This window comes from Schistocerca piceifrons, chromosome 4, assembly GCF_021461385.2.
Source record: "Schistocerca piceifrons isolate TAMUIC-IGC-003096 chromosome 4, iqSchPice1.1, whole genome shotgun sequence".
In the NCBI taxonomy this organism is placed as follows: Eukaryota; Metazoa; Arthropoda; class Insecta; order Orthoptera; family Acrididae; genus Schistocerca; species Schistocerca piceifrons.
The window spans coordinates 467,205,693-467,227,345 of NC_060141.1; the positions used below are offsets into that span (position 1 = coordinate 467,205,693).

Below are 21,653 nucleotides of genomic sequence, written 5' to 3' on the forward strand. Positions count from 1 at the left end.
TTGTAAGGGAAACTTTACTATTTGTGCCCACTCTTTCTCTTCCCTGAAATATGCAGTATTCTCTATTGAAAAAATTTTTAGAGTGAAAAATTTTTGGAACTTTTTTTACACCATCACACATGGATAATAGAAATGTGCAAAGGTCACAGAACAGCAGGTTGCACAGCCTACATAATACATCAGACAGATATCCCATCCTACATGTACAGACACTTTGATTCTAAGTTAAACACTGAACAGTAATTTTTCAATTGGCACATTATTTACTGTACATGATTCTGAACAGCATTCGAAAGTGTGTCAAATGTTTCTCGTATGTGTTTCATTTCTTACATTTAGACAAGTCATTTCACGAAACATTTTATAGCTTTTTTTCTTTACTTTTCTGGTTTTGTTTAGAAAGCATGAAATATAGTGCATTTAAAATTGATTGGTATTTAATTATTAATAAGAGTGCATAAATCAAGAAAAAGCAAAGAAGGTGTTAATTAAAAATTTAAAGTTCAGTGCTCAAATTGGTATTTTAAAGAGCACTAGGGAATATTAGACTGCTGGATTTTTCTTAATTGCCCTGGTTACTTCCAAGCAGTTAAACCTTTTTCAGAAAGAATTTTCATTTTGCACCAGAATGCATGGCAATTTGAAACTTCCTGGTAGAGCTGAGTAGATTAAAAATGTGTGCCCAACTGGGACTTGAACCTTGGACCTGTGCCTTTCGTAGGTAAGGTTTCTATTAGTGGAGCTATCCAGGCACAACATGTGACCTACCTTCACTGCTCTACTCTCTACTCCCCCCCCCCCCCCCCCCCAGTAACTAATCTCCTGTCTTCCGAACTTATATCTTTTCTTTCAGGAATGCTAGCCCCACAAGAAACACAGGAGAATTTCTGTAAAGTTTGGAAGGTAGCAGATGTGGCACTGGCAGAAACAAAACTGTGAGGGCAGGTTTTGAGTCATGCTTGGGTTGCTCAGACGGTAGAGCACTGCCCATCGAAGGCCTGAGATTTGAGTCCCAGTGTGGCACAATTTTAATCTGCCAGGAAGATTCAACTTTTTTTGTTCAAAATTAGACCCCACAGTGATGAATTTAATATTCCATTTGTCTATTTTCCACTCTTCATTTGACAATGAAAATTTGTACAAAAATTCAATGTGCAGTTTATAAGGAATCGTTATTTTCATTTCACTCAAATGTTTGACCAAAAATGCAGAAAATAAACACTCGACCAATTTTTCAGTGTTTTGCCATTGGAGAAATGGAAAGTGCTCAGATTTTCCATACAATTGGTCTTGAGAGGGCACTTGTATGGCAGCTGTACCAGCTTCTTGTCAGACGGGGTTTTACTTACTTGAATCTATCACACTGCGTGAGGGCGAACTGAAAACCAAGTGTCAGAGACCAGACAGCTGCCTGGAGTCGGAGATCAGAACTACTCACAGACATAGTGCTATTGTGTACTTTTAGGTACAACCATCAACATACAGTGACAGACACCATAGAGACCACCTTCAACCCAATGTCAGTCACAGTTGTGAAAACTTTATCCCATTGAATCAATTCTTGGGGTACACTACTTTCTTATAGTTGTTGATTACCAGGAGTTGCTCCAATCCAGACATGAAAGTAAGTACAAGTTGGCAGTTCCATATCAAAATCTGTGGACAGTTTTGAAACCCCATTCCTGAAGTGTACAGGAAATTTGGTTCCTAGGACACAGTAGAATTTCTGAAATTAGAAAATACAAAGATTAAATGTAGATGATAAGCAAATGCATTATGGATGCAAAGTGCACCACTCTTGCCAATAGTGAATATAAGCCCTCAGGATTACATGCACTAAAGCAGTCATTGGTTCCCCATCCTTTCAATCAATTTTGTCAAAGTAACTGGTCTGTAAGAATGCGCGAAGCATGGGACCTATCCACATTTCCGCAATAGTTCCACAACAGGGCTCGAGGAAAATTTCATCTTGTATTTTGTCTGTTCTTGGTATGACTGACTCCTGAAAGGAGCCAAGGGAGGGGGTCACATCTTTCGAATCTTTATCATAGGAAAAGATAAGCTCACTGATTTGCACCCTACTGCCAATGGCTCTTTCTACCACTAGCTGCCATTTGGCCAAGAGTTTTAATATGAGAAGTGGATACTGTACTTGGTGTCTTCTGACATGGGAATGCCAGAAGAGACCTACTTCTTCGGTTGCACTGAGAGAGTGATTTCCTTGGTTCAGAATGTTTGAGGCTGAGAGGGAAGATGCACTTTTGAGCTTAGGGAACGAAATACTAAGAGCTTACAGTCTCAGAAATCACTTCTTACACATTTCAGCACTAGCCATCTTCAGAGAATATGAACCTGAATAACCTCACATTTCTAATACCAAACATGAGTGCAAACCTGGTTGGTACTGGAGACTATAATGAGGCACTTTGTATCAATTGGGATTCATGTCCTTTGAAGATCATCAGTGGCCAAAGGAGAAGTGATTCAATGTAAAAAAAATACTTTTTGTCAAGAAAGGACAATTCAATTATGCATATTTCTTCCTGGCTCCAGTGTGTGACTACCGATAGAGCTTTTTCTGCTCAGTGAACTTTTTCATAATTGTGTGATGCACATTGCTGATTGGGGAGAGTGCTGTCCCAGGAGAAAAACCTACTGCTCATCCACAGTTCTTACAGCAGCACTTGTGAGTAAAGCCGAAAGATGTGTCCAAACATTAACGACCTACCACCCACTCTCATAACTTGATGAAAATATGCTTTCATGTCACATCAGTGTGGTTTTACTTACTCAGAAGACATCCCCTTCACAATCTAGGATGAATATGCCATTGCCTACTTTACTATTGTTCGATCTTTGCTGAATCTGGTGAACATAGTAAGGCTCAGTGCTGTTTTTTAGTGCTCAGTTTAGTGGTCTCTGGTAGGAGTTCCCAACAGAAGATGAACCCCTGAATCATGTTTAGTCATTTGTGAGTAACACTAAGGGGCAGTATATTTTCAAACTTGTTACAGGAGTGAAGGGACTCTGGTGTTCAATGCCTTAATTGGATGGGATCTCATCCTCATGGTTTGAATAACTGCCATATTGCCACATCAGAAGGGTTGGTTCAAGAACATTTTTCCACCACCCACCCCTTTTCCTTTTCTCCCCCACACATTAGATGCCATTCATGAGCTACTGGTAAGACCTCTAAAAGTAAATATATAATAATAACAATAACAGTAATACTTTATTCAACAATGAATGATTCATTGCATATGTATAAAAACAGGTTACAATTCTTAATACATAGCACAATAAGACATTCTAAATACGTCACTGATTAACAAAATGATTAAATTACAAATAAAATGGTTTGCTTGACAGTATTTATATTTTTTAAGCACTTCTTATTCTACATGTAAGTATGGTATTCTTCTAATTAACAAAAGTGATTTTGTAGCAGGAATTTCTTTAGCAGAAATTTAAGCTTCATTGTGGGTATGATCATAAATTTACTGGGCAGTGCATTGGCTAACTTTAAACCTGCATATTGTAGACCATTTTCATAGTGTGCTGTGCACTGGCTGCTGACAAAAAATTTTTCTTTATGTATGGTATTGAACTGATACAAATCAGAACACATATTAGGCTGCAGTCTTAACAAGCAATATGGCTTTTAGAATGTACATGTTTACTACGGTTTGCACACCAATTTTTGGAAACAAGCCACGTCATGATTCATTATATTTTGTTCCACAGATGATTCTTATAGCCGTTTTTTCAGTAGCAATAATTTTTTTAGATTAGCTTTGGTTGTTACTCCCCAAATTTCTGTTCTAAAATTCAGGTGCGAAGAAAATAGAGCATGGTACACGGTCTTTAAAACAACAATGTCTGTGCAGAACTTGTTAATCATACTAATTGCAAATATATTCTTAGATAACTTACATGTAGGAATGTCAACATGTGAGTCCCATTTTAGATTGTTTAGAATTGTTAAACCAAGGAAGTTTACACTAAACTTTTTTTATTAATTCATTGCCTATGTATAGTTTTATTCCATCATTAAAACTGCTGTTGACAAATTGTGTGAGGCAGGTTTTACTACTGTTTACATTTAAGTGGCTTTCATTGAAGTACTGAACAACTTCATTTGTAACGTTATTACAGTGGGTCTCTAGTTCTTTAAATGATTCCTTTTTACACACAATGGATGTATCATCCATGTACAGAACTATTTTGGAACTGAGTGCAATATCCTGTGCCATTTATATCAATCAAAACAGAAGAGGTCTCAGTACTGAGCCCTGGGGCGCTACATATTTTATATTAGCGATTTTGGATTTGTGAACACCATTTTCAGTCTTAAGCAGTACAAACTGTTTTTGGTTACTCTTATAAGATTTGATTACGTCATGAGCATTGCCTAAATATGATGTGGGTGGAAATGTGGAAATAGGTTGTTTCACTACTAACTATGATACACTCTGCGCACAAATTTGACAGTAGACATGCCTCTGTCACCCCTTGCAGCTAGGCATACCAAGCGGCTGCTTGTGGCGTTTAGGCCGTAAACTGACCCTGAATAGCATAAAACTGGTTTGCAGAGTGATGAAATAAGGAAACAGTTTAATTGTCTTTTAGATTTTCCATCAGTTCTATAAGGGACAGTCAGATGAAAACAAAACAGACTATACAGTATAACAAGCTTGGCACAGGTGTTGATAGCACAGGTAGGCGTGTGTACACAAGTATCCTGTACTCGAAATCAGGAACAGCGAGAACCTTCACCTCTGTGCCATTTGCCGGTTACACATGTTCGACATGAGGTCAGTGAGTTGTGTGCGTGATCGACTCCACTATGGAGGCCGGAGAAGAGAAACAGCAAGGTGTAGTGTGGATTTTGACTGCGGATGAAGTGTCAGGAAGTGAAATTCGTGCCCAAATGTCTGGTGTATGTTGCGAACACAGTGTACCACATGTTCGTGTGTTTGTGTGGAATGAATTATTTAGAGAAGGATGGCGACATCGAAAGACAGCAGTGGACCAAGACAGGCTCATCGAATCACTACTCCTTCTGTTATTACCGTGGTGGATTTTGCTGTCAGAAATGATCAACGGCGGACTGTGGAAGACATTAGGCTTATGTTAACAAGGGCACACACACCTGTGGGCAATTGTGGGGAAGGGGGGGGGGGGGGGGGCGGCAGGGTTCTACTAGCTCTGAGGCAAAGGAAAAAACATAGCGTAGCAAGTGGTTTTCTTTCAAGAAAATGGTCGAAGTCAATGTTACACAGCTTTTTAACAGGATAAGAACTGGAACGTTTTTATGGCTACTTACAAGGCGCCGTTCTTCATCCAAAATATTAAAAATGCTGCACATCCTCAGGTATGTATGGAAGAAACAATTTGTATGACTGAGAAAGAAAAGAAAACTACTCATTTTAATAGCAGAGCACGGCACAGGATTTTCTTTCCCTGAGTTGCTTAAAAAATGTGTAGCAGGTGTCCGTCCGAATGTCTGGGAAAATATCGGTGTAAAAATTTAAAACAAATCGGAGAAGAATTTTCCGATATTTATGGTTACGTTTCCCCATTATATTTTACATGGGTCTTACCGTATACGGTACATGAAAAAATATGTAGTCTGCACCGTTCGACTGTTCATCAGAGTATTGTGTAAAAATTTGACGTAAATTGGGAAATAACTTTTCGGGATTTTTTTTCTAACGACCTTACCCATTTATACACCATACATACACCTATATATTAAAAACTGTGTAGCCTTATGTCCGTCCTCACATTTGTTAGAGCATTGTCTAAAATTTGAAGTAAATCGTTAAGAACTTCTCGACATTTTTGGTAATAACGTTGAAATACGACTTGTCTTCAAATAGTAGTATAGATATTTATTAAGAAACAGCTGCCTAAATATTATTTTAAATCATCGCTGCAGCGCGTTCTCGAACTAACACCAGATGTAATTCGTACAAAACGCTTGGTATTTTAACAATGTTGCCTGTTAGTAGAATTTCTCCGAAATATTGTTCCAGAAAACATTAGCGACTGAAAATGTATAAAATGAACTATTTAATTCGCTTTTAATCATCTATAGTTCTATTCTTGCGTAATGTAAATGTAGCTCAAGTGTTTCCCTGTTCTGATTGTGATTATTTGTAATCCCAAAAAACTAAACATTTATTACTTGATTGCTGTGTTTGAATAGAATATAACCGTAGGTACTGGCAAATGAGAACGCTGCGCAGAGTTATCAAAATTTAACAATCATTCTTTGGACTTGAACAATTTGTCGATCTTTAGAAATATTTCATTAGTCGCCCTTCCAGGAAAACCTGTACCTATTTATATCATCTGTGGAAAGCATTATACCTGGATTTTGTGAATATGCAACTTTTACGTCATTCATGTATATAGTGAGTAACAAAGGAACTAATATCGTTGGTGCATCCTCTGATTATTTCAAAATCGGACAGAATAACGCTCTATGGGCATGGACCCGATGTACATTAATTTCTGTCACATAGGTAAAACTAAGAAAAGGCTATGCTAAGTATTCCCTAGTATTTCAACTTTGGGAGCAGAGCATTGTATACCGCTGTACCGTCACTAATCGTGGATGTCAGCTGCAAAGTATGATACAGAGAACAGTAATGTTCTGTAATTCTACTTCTATGATTCTAAAGAAACAGTTACTGCTTCCAAATGGAGTGGGCTCGTATCTTACCCAGCATACGGCGCCAGAGGCTTCAGGCAGCTTGGCCCCTCCTCCAACGCAGCCATGGCCGTTTGCTGGTAGGTGAGGCTGGGTACACGACGCCTCCGACTGAGCTCGTGCTGTGCGCGCACCAGCATCTGCATGGAGTGGGAGCACACCACGCCGATGAAAAGGGTTCCCAGCACGCCCACGACGTACCCGGCGTGCTTGAAGGCGTTTGGCGTCGCCAGGATGCCAGTGCCTATACTGCCTTTCAGTAGATGGACCAGCGCTTCCACGTTACTGCCGACAGAACAAAATATTTGCTCGGTCAGATAATTACAATGTTGCTAAAGATTCAGAGGTCTATAACGCGACTGATCAATTTCACGCCCTTCTGTGGCGATTTTTCATTCGTTATGAGAGGGGTTTTCTATGAGTAATGCAACACTTTTTTTTCTAAAAGTACGTTGGTTTTATTAAGGATTCCAGTATATCAAATTATTCCTCACTCTTTTGGCTACAAAATCACTTTTCAATATAATCTCTAAGCAAGGCGACGGCCTTACGCCACCTTACTGGGAGGGCCAATATGCCTGCGTGGTGCCACTCCACTGGCCGAGATCGGAGCCAGTGTCTTGCTGCAACAATAACCTCCCCATCATCGCTGCTTCCTGCGGAGTGCATCCTTCATTGGACCAAACAGATGAAAGTCGGAGGGTACGTGATCCTAGCTGTACGGTGGATACGAGGAAACAGTTCAACGAAGTATTCTCAGCTCGTCTCGGGTATGCTGATTCGTGTGAGGCCTTGCGTTGTCATGGAGGAGAACTTCATCTGCATTTTTTGTGGCGACGAACAAGCTGGATTCGTTTCTTTAGTTTCCTGAGGGTAGCACAGTGCACTTCAGAGTTGATCGTTGCACCATGAGGAAGGACATAAAACAGAATGACCCCTTGAGGGTCTCAGAAGGCCGTCGCCATGACATTACCGGTGAGGGTGTGGCTTTGAACGTTTCCAATTCGAAGTAATGAACCCATGTTTAATGGACTGTGACGATGTTCGACAAAAAATTGTCACCATCAGCCTCGTAAAGCGCAAGTATTTCCGCGCACATGGTCCTTCGTTGCTCTTTATGGTCTTCTGTTAGGCGGCGAAGAATCTATCGGGTACACACATTTCGGGACCCGAGATGTTTGTTTGTGATCTGTCGATCACCTCAAATGAGCGTGTCCGCACGTTTCAACACGTCCGTAGCTCGTGGTCTAGTGGCTGGCATCACTGCCTCTGGATCATGGGGTCCCGGCTTCGATTTCCGGCCGAGTTGGGTATTTTCTCTGCCTAGGGACTGCGTGTTTGTGTTGTCATCATTTCTTCTTCTTCTTCTTCTTCTTCTTCTTCTTCTTCTTCATCATCATCATCATCCGTGACAGTGGCTAGATTGGACTGTGTACAAATTGGAGTGTGTAAAAATTCGGACTTTGTACAGGCCCTGACAACCGCGCAGTTGGGCGCTCCACAAACCAAACATCATCATCATCGTCATCACATTCCAACATTGCGGGAGTCACAGCTGTGTGCGGCCGGCCGGCACGCGGGAGATCGGACAGTTTTGAGCAACCTTGTTGCGATGCTGACAGACGCCTCGCCCAACGACTCATCATACTTTTGTTCACTGTCAGGTCTCCGTAGACATTCTGCAAGTGCCTGTGAATTTCTACAATGGTCTGGTTTTTGGAACGCAGGAACTTCGTGAAACTATTAGGGCTGAAGCGAGAATATTCCACAATGTCTCCCAAAAAATTTCTCATTTTTTCAACCCAAACTGACCGGGGAAAAAGAGTGTTGCATTATTTATTGAATGCCCCTCGTATTTAATCTAGTACACTTACAAATATCGCACAGTCTATGCGATGTGCTAACCGACTTTCTGAGAATAGAACAGTTTTTTCCAACTTTTGTCTTATGCCTTCAATCACTGAATTTTTTGCGAGATTCAAAGAAACTAGCCATGTCGGCATATTTCCATTGCTAGCGTTTCTTGGAGACATAATTTACTTTCTTGTCAATATAATTTATGAGTCAGTAAAATGAAAACCGTAAATATTCCAAAAAACAATTACTGCACACACGTGCCAAGAAGTTGAATCAGTGATCGGAACAATCATCCCCACGCTCAATGCAAGTTATCCAGAATTTACAGATTGCCTGGAGTCACGAAGAAAAAAAATCTATTTGGTAGTATACTCGTGCACCACATGTCCTACCTTTTCTTCCTTCAAAGCAGAACTTTCTGCAACGCATTGCCACTGTGAGTGGTCCAAGCACACGGAAGTCGTTCGGGTGAGTATCGTGGACGTGGAAGACAAACTTCCTGCCTGTGGTTGTCCCAGCCGCATGGTAATGTGAAGTGCCTGCCATAACACAACAGCTGCAGACTGCAATCTATGTGGTTTCCATTTGATCGCGCATTGGTTTGGTATCTCCGTCAGACGTGGAGTTCGCTACTATTCGCGTACCACCGAGAGAGAAACTGCAGACTCCGTCGTAAGCACAGTTCACAGCACGTCTAGTGGGAAACAACTCTGGCTTGTATCATAAAGGGACCATTTTTGTAGCGCATAACCATCGATGTATTCATCCAGTGATCGCATGTAGAACTCTGATCACAAAATTTCAGCGTGCCTGCAATTTCATACTATCTGCGTCGTTCGCAATCTTATATTGTAATCCGGCAAAAGGTTCCCATCGGTCTGTACGGGATTACGGATTATTTAATTATTCCTGGTTATGAAGCTTGTATCATTTACTGTAACGTTTCCTGAAACAGGGAACTAACTTCACTAGTTCGTGACTCCACCTAAGCTACAAATTTTACAATCTCTCTTGGTTTTGTTCCTATAAACGACAGCAGAAAATTTAGTAGTGCACAAATATTTTGTGTTAGTTGTATCTACACTGTGTGTATCATGTAGGAAACTGACAAGCATCTGCAACATTATTTCTAAAACCGGTTTTCTCTCACCTTGTACGTGTATCTTTACTGTAAAAATAGACCACATGTAGTGCCCAGAATGGCAGATTATCTCCCTGAGAAACCTATATTTAACATATTGTTGAAAGAAATAAACTCTCTCTGGAGTGCGTATCACTATGACACTGAACAGCAACATAATTGGTGGTAGGCAATACATCATTTACGATACCAAACATGTAAAAAATTTATTTTCCTTTTGATTGAGAAGCAGGTGCCTTCGCAGATTTTAATATCAAGTTATACTTGATGAGAGCTCATTTTTATCGCCAATTGTTGCATCTCTGAACAAAGAATATCAACTTTAGTACAACGAAAAACCAGTCCAAAGTTGCAAATTTTACTTTTTCTTATTTACTCGATGACTAATTTTGGGCCGAGACCCATTTTCAAATCATCGTAACAGTCAAAGATGGTATTTCCGAAGATGTGAAAACCATGTGAAAAATATGCAACGAACAGCTATATTTTTGACATAGTTTTGACATTTTCGGAAATACCATTTCTGACTATATTACGATGATACGAAAATGTGTCTCGGCCCGAAACTAGTCATCGTATGAATAAGAAAAGTAAAATTCGCAACTTCGGACTGGTTTTTCGTTCTACTGATTAACGTAAGTTGCTGACCCACAGCTACTCCAGCATGCTGGAAGTTCGCAAATATCAACTTTATTGAGGAGGCGCCTAGATTCTCCACGATATTTGGTTTTACGCATTAATGTGTTCCGATGTTACGGGACTGAATCTACCGATTTCCACTGCATTTCATAGAAGCGTTTTTCTCTGCGATAAAAACATACGGGTAGAGCATAAGTGGAATAAACTGGAATCATTTTTCTGATCTGCTTGTCAACATACTGGTGTTGAGTTGCTGACAGAACTATAACCATTTTAGCACTGGTAGTTCCATCAGGCTATGACAAGGAAGATTACTAGGAAGAGGAAACTGTCGCAAAGATCGTCGTAGAGCACATAATGTAGCGAAGTCACGAAATTGTGGGAACATAAGATCGATAGCTAGAAAGGTGCCAGGAGCGACTCTGAAGTGCGTGCGATTAGCGTTATTGACGAGGCACATACTGAGACCAGAAAGAAGCTAGTCCATCAGAAAGCCCCTACCAAACGAAGTGTTACTTCCCCACAGGGGGGGGGGGGGGGGGCGTAACGTTTGATGATCAAGTTTCTTCTGAGGGCTTGCCCGCTGTATGTGTGAGGGTGGATAAAGAGTCCGGAACCGCGCTGCTGCTACGGTCGCAGGTTCGAATCCTGCCTCGGGCATGGATGTGTGTGATGTCCTTAGGTTGGTTAGGTTTAAGTAGTTCTAAATCCAGGGGACTGATTACCTCAGCCGCTAAGTCCCATAGTGCTTAGAGTCATTTGAATTTGAATCTCCGCAAACCTTAGTTACTTGTAACTGATATTCTTGTGACAATTTGTCTGTGAATATGATATTATTAAACAGTTTCGTGTTATACTTCAGTGCAACTACTGCACTTGTTTTGTGTGAGAAGTTATAATAAACAATAGGACTTACGGTAACTTTTCTTTTCATTACACATGCACCTCATCTGGACATCTAATTAAATTACAGTTTCAGTATTCCACCACCCTTTTGAAGTCTGTAGGGTCATAATTTAGTGTTAATAAAAATTATTGCAAACAAATGATAGGTTACAGTCTTTATTGGGCACCTACTTACCGATATTGATTAATTACCTAAAGGTGTAGGCAGTGGGGTAGTACATTTTCCGTGTACTAACTGGATGTATTTGCGTACATGAGTTTGCCACCTTAATTCTAGAGAGTTTTATAGAGTATATTTTAAGCCTGTATTTAACTATGTGTTTCATCTGTTGTAGTACTGGTCTCTGTTGTCTGGCCTGCAATTACTATTGTTTTGAGAGTTTTGCTGCTCACTCATTCAACGGCAGTTTATCTGATGTTAAAAGAGCGGATAAACATGTCAAAGGTGATTGGTTAGGAGTCAGGTACTTCAGCGTAAATTTTGAATTGTTGCCAATAAACAGTAGCAAACTGTGGCGACTGGATTTTGAACGTCCTTGCAGTTGAAAAAAACTAATTTTAGTATTTGACCTTGTTTATGTAAGGCGTATATCATTCAGTTCTCTGAAACAGCATTTCACCAGCTTTGGTATTTCTGTTTCATTTGTTAATGTGTTCCTTTTTTAACGCTGCTTAGCTGAGTGGTAACGTGCTTTCCTCCTATGCGGTGGGCCCAGGTTCGATTCCCGGCCGTGTGGAGACTGTCTCCGCTCGTGGACTGGCTGTTGTGTTGTCCTCATCATCATTTCTTCCTCCTCACCGGCGCGCAAGTCGCCCAGTGTGGCGTCGGCTGAAATTAGACTTGCACTCGGCGGCCGAACTTCCCCTGTGGGGCGTCCCGGCCAGCAATACCACACTTTTCATTTCAACACTGTAAGTTGGCTTCTGCACAGTTTGAGTAATCTCGCATTTCAGAGAAATTACCTCGCATACTTTTAAGTATTCCTTGCGCAATTATAATTGAATAACCGTGCCTCCCATTTAATTAGGAGCCCTCAGCTGATCGGCCTTTGTATTTTCTTTTCTGCTTGCATGTTTGTTAAATTGTTTTGTTATTACGGATGCACTTTAACTAAAAAACTGTAAGTGTATTATCCTCTAAATAGAATGTCACCTTCTGCGCAATATTACCAAAAAGTGATTCTATACAAATTGCTCTTCTTTCTTCGAACTCTGTTTTCCTGTTTCTGAATTTTCTTCAGTAATTTTAAAAAGGTTCTCTGTTGATGATCTGACTAAAATTCTTTTTAAACTGTGTGTTAAACTATTATGAATAAAATCTTGTATGGTATTCCTGGCAAAAGAAATTCTCCCCGGCAGTTTCCATTCCTCTCCTCCCACCCCCCTCAGCGCTTAACCTGCTTAGCAAATGGCGTCACACGGTGCCGACCTGAGAAAATGAGGATGTAAAGAACCCCTCTGACTGCGGTCCAACATCAAGTGACATACCCAAAAATAGGCATAACTTGCACTGACAGACCTTATACACTACTGGCCATTAAAATTGCTACACCACGAAGATGACGTGCTACAGACGCGAAATTTAACCGACAGGAAGAAGATGCAGTGATATGCAAATGATTAGCTTTTCAGAGCTTTCACACAAGGTTGGCGCCGGTGGCGATACCTACAACTTGCTGGCATGAAGCAAGTTTCCAACCGATTTCTCATACACAAACAGCAGTTGACCGGCGTTGCCTGGTGGAACGTTGTTGTGATGCCTCGTGTAAGGAGGAGAAATACGTACCATCACGTTTCCGACTTTGATAAAGGTCGGATTGTAGCCTATCGCGATTGCGGTTTATCGTATCGCGACATTGCTGCTCGCCTTGGTCGAGAGCCAATGACTGTTAGAAGAATAATGAATCGGTGGGTTCAGGAGGGTAATACGGAACGCCGTGCTGGATCCCGAAGGCCTCGTATCACTAGCAGTCGAGATGACAGGCATCTTATCCGCATGGCTGTAACGGATCGTGCAGCCACGTCTCGATCCCTGAGTCAACAGATGGGGACGTTTGGAGACCATGGCTGCGGTTACCCTTGACGCTGCATCACAGACAGGAGGGCCTGCGATGGTGTACTCAAAGACGAACCTGGGTGCACGAATGGCAAAACGTAATTTTTTCGGATGAATCCAGATTCTGTTTACAGCATCATGATGGTAGCATCCGTGTTTGGCGACATCGAGGTGAACGCACATTGGAAGCGTGTATTCGTCATCGCCATAGCGGCGTATCACCTGGCGTGATGGCATGGGGTGCCATTGGTTACACGTATCGGTCACCTCTTGTTCGCATTGACGGCACATTGAATACTGGACGTTACTTTTCAGATGTGTTACGACCCGTAGCTCTACCCTTCATTCCACCCCTGCAAAACCCTACATTTCAGCAGGATAATGCACGACCGCATGTTGCAGGTCCTGTATGGGCCTTTCTGGATACAGAAAATGTTCGACTGCTGCCCTGGCCAGCACATTCTCCAGATCTCTCACCAATTGAAAACGTCTGGTCAATGGTGGCCGGGCAACTGGCTCGTCACAATACGCCAGTCACTACTCTTTATGAACTGTGGTATCGTGTTGAAGCTGCATGGCCAGCTGTACGTGCACACGCCATCCAAGCTCTGTTTGACTTAATGCGCAGGCGTATGAAGGCCGTTATTACGGCCAGAGGTGGTTGTTCTGGGTATTGATTTCTCAGGATCTATGCATTCAAACGGCGTGAAAATGTAATCACATGTCAGTTCTTTATTATTATTATTTTAAGCTTTTCCTCATTACAGAGGCTTATCTCCAACATAATAATTTACCTGGAAATGACAATACAAACAATAAACGTTCTTAAACTATACTCTCAAAATATTTCTCCAGGTGTTTCGATCTTGCGTGTCCTCTTCCTCTGCGCCCATTCTCCTCATTGTGTGCTGTACATTTTGGAGCCAGGTGGTCACAGGTCGTCCTCTTCTTCTCCCCTCCGGTTCCCACTCCAGTATCAATTTTGGTATTCTGGCTTCCTCCATTCGTCGTACATGCCCGTACCACTGTAATTTCTTCCTATCCATTACGTCATATATTCTTTCTTTTATTTCCATTCTCCTTATTACTTCGGTGTTCCTTATCTTTTCTTTCCTGGAGATTCTTGCCGATCTTCTCCAAAAGTCCATCTCTAGAGCTTGTAATTTTTTAATGTGCTTCATGTTAATTGTCCAGGTCTCCGTTCCATACAGAACCACACTCTCTAATATGGATTTGTATATTAATTTTTTAGTTCTGCTCATTACATTCCTGCTCCATAAGACTGAGTTAACCATCCCAATGACCCTCCGTCCGCTACTAATTCTTTTATTGATTTCTGAGTCTGATTTTCCCTCGATTTCTAAAATGGATCCCAAATAACAGAAAGTGTTTATCTTTTTGATTTTCTTTCCTTCAATGTAAAGCTCATCTGAATCATTAGTCAAGTATTCTGTTTTTTGGTAATTAATCTTCAAACCCCAAGTTTTGTATGCTACTGCTAGTTGATTGCACATATAGTTAGCATCCTCCCCATCTTGAGCTACGACTACTTGATCATCAGCAAATAATAAATGATGTAGGTAAACTCCATCTCTTATTTCTAATCCCATACTATTACATTTACGAGACCATGTTCTAAGGCTAATATCTATATAGATTTTAAATAATGATGGTGACATGGGACAGCCCTGTAAAAGGCCTTTGCTTGTTCTAAATTTCTGTCAAAGTTTATTACCAACTTTCACTTGGCAAATGTTATCTTTATACATCTGTCGTATTATTTTAATCAAGGAAGGGTTTATGTTTGCCATATGTAGTGCTCTCCAAAGTAATTTTCTTGGAACAGTATCATACGCTTTTTCTAGATCTATGAAAATTAATCCTATACTTTTTGATTTTTCCCTATGTTTTTCCAAAATCTGTCGTAATGTGAAAATATGGTCTACACATGATCTCCCAGCCGTGAATCCACATTGTTCTTCTTGGGTTCTAAAATTTTTTTCCAGTTTGTTTTTAATTACTTTAGCAAAAATTCTCATTAATGTGTTTAACACAAATTCCTCGATAGTTTGAACAAATTTTGCGATCCCCTTTCTTAAATATTGTATTAATGTAACCTAGCTTCATTTCGTCGGGTATTGAATCTCCATGTATCATTTTGTTGAAGAGCTGTGTTATCAGTTTCACAATTTTGTCACCACCATATTTCAGACACTCCAGATTGATATTGCCTGGTCCCGGTGATCTACCATTCTTTCCTGTTCTCAACGCCTGAAGTACTTCACTTTCTAAAATATGGATCTCATCATCTTCATGTCCTTTATCTTCCCCTGTTCCTTCTTCTAGATATTCTTCTCTGTCCTCATTTAATAATTTTTGGAAATACTCTTCCCATTCCTTTTGTGTTATCAGTTGGAGATTAGTTTTGCTTTTTGTATCCTGTCGAAGCCCTTTCAATACTGACCATGCTTCTTTTGCTCTCCCAAATCCTAATTTGCTATTCACCTTGGCACATGTTCTTTCCCATGCTTCATTTTTTGCCATCCTTATTTTTTTCGTCACTTCATTCTTCTTTTCCTTGTATATTGACCTTGTTTCTTCTGTTTTATCATTCAACCACTGAAGGGACGCATTTCGTTTTTCTCTAATGAGGACCTCTAGTTCCTCTGACCACCACTCTGCTGCACGGTTGTGGTTGCTATCTTTTTTACCCAACACCTCTGTTGCTATGATTTTCACATTAGCTTTTATATAGTCATATTTCCTCTGTACTTCCTTCAAATGATTCAACTAGTTTCCTTTCCATCCTGGCCGCAAAGAGTGTTCTGATACTTTCGTCTTGTAGGCTGTCAATATTAAAAGGTAGATTTTCATCTTTCTCAGTCTGGTTCGTTTTATTTATGTTACTTGTATCACTCCTTGCATTCTTCCATGGCCAGAAAGACTTCATTTTAACTAGATAGTGGTCTGATCCACAATGGGCTCCTCTATAAGATCTGACGTCTACTGCCTTGAAACCACTTGTTTGCCTAATGATAATATAATCTATTATAGAACAAAGTTCTTTGGTGTTCTGTTGCCAAGTATATTTATGAATGTCCTTATGTTTGAAAAATGTGTTGGTGATTTTTAGATCAAATTGTTCACAAATTGCAATCAATCGTTCTCCATTGTCATTATATTCGTCCTCTCCATGTTTTCCTACTATTCTACAAGATTCTCTAATTCCTACCCTTCCATTCAGATCTCCCATGATAATCAGTTCCTTTCTTCTTGGGATTTTTCCAATAGTCTCCCTGAGGATGTCCCAAAATGTATCTTTCTCCTTATCTTTTGTGTCGTTCGTGGGTGCATATACGCCAATAATCACAACTTCCCTAGCAAATAATGTCATTTCAACAGTTATTATACGTTGATTGATGAATGTCCAATTTGTGATTCTTTCTTTCCATGATTTTTTTATCATAAGGGAGACTCCTGCTTTGGCTCTTACTGCTTTTGATACCCCACTCCAGATATGTACATAATTATCCAGTTCTTCTTCTCCTTGGCCTTTCTTCTTTGTTTCAGAGAGTACGACAACATCCATGTTGAACATGTCAAGTTCTGCGGGGAGTAAATGTATTTTAGTGGAAATACCTTGCACATTCCAGCATCCAAACATAATTTTCCGTTTCTCATTGCCAGTTCGTCGTCCAAAGTTCCAATTTTTCCGAGGCATATTATTAGGTTTTTTAGCATTTTTATGTTTTTATGTGAATGAGGAGCTGGCCCACTGCACAACCCCCAACCTGGAGGACCAGGTAATTTTTACTCAAGGTTTTCTTCCTTTAGCCTTTGATAAGCCAATAACATACTACAAGGCAGCAGTCAGTCTAGTCCGTTCTAGTATAATATATTTGTCCAATGAATACCCGTTTATCATCTGCATTTCTTCTTGGTGTAGCAATTTTAATGGCCATTAGTGTAATAGCAAATGACAACGCTGTCCATAGATCTGTTTACATGAAGTTTGCAGTATAGTTGGTGACCCTGAGACGTAAAGTGAGTACTGTAGTGGCGCGCTAGACCGCAACATGTTGTAGCGTAAAGCAACGTTTCACAACCAGTTACATGATGGGGACCGAGCTACTGTTACAAAGCACCTGACCATGGCAATTATACAGCGTGTTTGAGCTGCCCCTACCCATCCGTTTCACATGCCATGTGCAAGATTTTCATATCCTTTTGCTTACCAAGTACAAACCATCGAATGTGTTTTTCTTGAATAACTCTAAAACTGTGGCCTCCAGCTAAAACGTATCCTGTTACAAAATTTAACTACATTAAATTTACTAGTTTTCATGTAGCGAAAAAAAGAATATGAAAACCTCTCTCGTGGTTTTTGAAGATGCTGCGGATTGCATAAAATCTATCGGCAGGCGCAACTGGATCACCCTGTAAATAATGTACTTGGTATTATTTCTCAGTTGTAGAATTCGAGACAAACTACGCAGCCATTCTGTACCTTTCAGATGGAAGGATCTGTAGCCAAGCCGAATTACACGCTTATGTAGACTGGTGGTAGGCAGTACTGGAGAAATGACGTCTTAGACCTGCGTTAAAGGATCATCAGAAGCGTCGACGCCATTTTGTATAGCGTTTTGCTAGAAAAAAGCATTTTCGCCAACGTATAGGCGCTAGTGTCACTGGAAAATTAAGATTTTTCCCGCAAGAATAAGAATACTACTGATCAAGAGAAAAAGAATCGAATCTCCAAAAAACAACAGCTTAAGACTGCCAGATAAGAGCTGATAAATTTGAAGACTAAGGCACAGTCATTTCAAATCTCAGTATGAGAAGACAATGTATGCATTCGAGTCACGTCCCGCCTTATGCTTCATTATGGCGAGACACAGTATAAGAACCTTAATATCTTAGTAACTTTTTTGAGTCCAGAGATAAGTTAATACGTTAAGAATGCTGGAGATAGTGCACCTCTAGCTGGCAGTGAGGAAGACATTATGTGCGTCTTGTCACAGACATAGTATAAAAATAGTGGCACAAAAAGCAATCCACCTGAAACGAGTATAAAAATTTACTAATTTAAGCCGCTTAAGATACATTATGCCGTGACAAAGTATTCCTCGCTAGAAAACAAAATTATGTGGATAGACCATACCAAGAAGGGCATAAAAAACGAATAGACTATCAATAACCGGAGCTCAAGCTCGGAGCGTGGAAGAAAATCACCCATATTCTTTATTAAAGAAACCAGTCTTAAATGATTTAGGGAACTCACGAAAAAACCTAAATCAGAATGGATGGGTATTAGAAACTGCTTACATTTACAAAATAAGGAATTTCTGTGCAGTAATGTAAAAAAAATTATCTGGTTCAACTTTTTAAAAGCAGGAGATTCAGTCCTCTTCTTACTTTTACGGATTATATAATTATGGTCAAAGATTTGATAAATATCTGAAATATTGCTCTAGCAGTTCTCCAAATGCATATCTTAACGAGCTGTTAGTTGTAAATTAATCTGCGACGTCTCAAACAGGCTACAAGAGAATTGTAAGGCATTGTTTAGTGTGGAATATTGCCGGTTCACTTTATAGTTTTCCGTGAATGTCTCCATTTATGTCTCAGACATTTATGAGCTATTGTAAGTTTTGTCTCCTTGTTAAGACTTCTTTAGAAACTGAGTTCCTGATTGTCGTTTACACACTGAGTACACATGAAACTTAGAGCTTTCCAACACTTAACTACGTGTCTAATCAACTTTACGTGAACATACAACACTGATAACCTGTTACGTGTATGGCAGGCTTTGCGTCGAAGCAGATTCATGGAACTTAGTTGGAAAGGTAAGGCTGCAACTATAAGATCGTTACTGTAGCTGTTATCGTAGTTGTGTACTTTCAAGTACGTACAATGTTTGTGACAAATTTCTCTGAAAAGATGTAGGATCTAAGTAGATGGATTACTTCCTACTTACACAAGGCGATATCGCTAGTCCTGATAGCGAAGAGGCCACAATTTCTCCTTCATTAGGTCAAGTGCCTGCAAAAACATCCATATTGGTGACTTATTTCCTTACATTGCGCTACCTTAGTGACGCATCCAGCTGGGATTGTGGTCACCCGAGAACAAGCTACGTCTTACATGCCACTGCTAACTGAATGGTATCGGCTAACACAACAAGATGACAAGACGACGACACTTTACCCTATATTTAGAAGGCCAGAAACCATTCGATAGAGCGAATTCCTAAAACCGATTAGTGAATAATTTTTCAAGCAAAATTGGCAGGCCAGATCAACGAATTACAAATGGATAACTCGCATCGAAAGATGGACTCCAGTTTTAAAAGAGTGCATATCATCCTTAGCGAAAATATCAAGTCCCTTTGCGACTATTCTCGCAGCCAGTCAAGGACAAATCGGTCGTGGTCTCAAATTTAGAAAAGTATGTCTCAGGAGAAAACCACTATATTTGCAAAATCAACAGGCAACAAAACGCTGAAATGATTAAAAAGCGTCAAATCGACGCTATTAACTGTAGGAAAGACCGACTTTCAGTTAAGATCAATAAAGTTGCCGTAATAAAAGCTGAATCCCAGCAAGAGTGTGAAATGACGCGGGAAGAAGCCACTAAAATACCACGTATTATGTGAAACAAGGAACCCCTTGGTGGGAGGTAACAAGTTCTACCTTTAGTAAGACTCATCTGAAAGTATATATACTAAGATGGCTCACCGGCCACTTTACCTTCTTCTTTTTCTGTGCGAATGCACAAACAGTGCCCGAACTCTTACGGCAATCGGCAACGCGCCACGAGTAATGAGTATAGGGCGGGGGCACTTCGAATATAGTGCGGGACAATACGTTGAGAATGTGGGTTTCGCGGGAGGCGTGCCAGATATAAATCCCTGCAGTCGCACTATCCTCTGTGTCCTCGGTGGCTCAGATGGATAGAGCATCTACCATGTAAGCAGGAGATCCCAGGTTCGAGTCCCGGTCGGGGCACACATTTTCATCTGTCCCCGTTGAAGTATGTCAACGCCTGTAAGCAGCTAAGGGTGTTCATTTCATTTTAATTTCATCTGAAAGTGTTGTGTTAACAATTATGATAGGAAAAATATTAGTTGCTAATGACTCACCATGTGCATCTGGAGGGCGACAGAAAATGAGAGTCGGGAGGTGCAGAGATCAACTTTCCATGGGATATGTGTATTACACATCACAAAATGGACATGTTCGACATTGATAAGGTCAAAACAAAAAACTTGCACCATGAACACCGAATGAAAAGTGGCGCGCTACAGTTTCGCAGCATTAAGATCGAAGGCGAGGTACTTGTGAGTTACAAACCGTACAGGACGTTCAGCTAGGTACCCAATCTTAGAGAAGGTATAGAGAATCATATTGGTGTAATGAGGTGATGAGAACTGATGGGTGTGATGGCACGCAGCCGAATGCCAAACAGTCGGTCGTGGAGCTTATGGTGAAACTGGCCATCCTTTAAGGCGTAGCTGAAGGAAGTGCAATAATTTTTTATGGGCACCTAAAAAATAAATATCCAGAGGTTTGTAGTGCCACACCCTTTCCAGGAGGGATAGTTTGCTATAAAGAATTATGATTTTTATACGAAGACCAAGAATCAGGTAAAATATGTGGGATACCGTTAATCTGGCTCCACAGCCACGTTGTGGGCGGGGCTCGTTACGCGAGAGAAAACAGTGGGCGAGCCTAGTATGACCGATGCAAAGACCACATAAGACACTGGACTCCTTCCGAGTGCAGCAGAAGGAAGAGCGCCAAACTGCAGTAGTCTACTTGATTGTGCGAAGATTATTACTGACATCAGGTGTCATTCCACTTTTGAGCAAAGAGAGATCTGATGTGTATCCGCATATCTGCAGCTGGAATTGTAAAAGAAAATGGGGATGGGGTATCTGCCTCTCTATCCAAACCATCAGCCAGTTCATTCCGTGGGATGATGCCTTGTTTTGGTGAGATGGAGAGTGCGAACGTCCATGTGACTTGCAAGGTTTCCTAGCAGCAATGGACGTCAGTTAGTATGATGAGCTGGAACACTGAACTGTGGTGAACTGTGCTGGAGTTGCGGCTCGTTACACACAGATCAAATAAAGTTTTGCATCACCCCGGTTCCCAGAACGCCTGAAGATAGACATTGACTGTGGATATTGCATCACAGACACAGTCCCTTTGACTGTTCAGAGATGTCACTAAACCCGTCCAAAGATGTAAACAACCATGCATGAGCAGCGCCTATTAGACGGAGGGGGTCCGACAGGCGATCAGTTCCAGTCATTCCACCAGGAAGGAGGTACC

General features: G+C 40.7%; 1 protein-coding gene across 1 annotated transcript in view; it reads right to left on the reverse strand.

Moving 5' to 3' along the window:
- The window catches only part of LOC124795379 (proton-coupled amino acid transporter-like protein CG1139), a 99,241-nt gene that overhangs the window by 50,626 nt on the left and 26,962 nt on the right, over positions 1-21,653 (reverse strand). Inside the window, exon 3 of the mRNA XM_047259390.1 lies at positions 6,731-7,003. Within this exon, the coding sequence (XP_047115346.1) occupies positions 6,731-7,003 (273 nt within the window). The remainder of the gene's footprint in view (positions 1-6,730; positions 7,004-21,653) is intronic.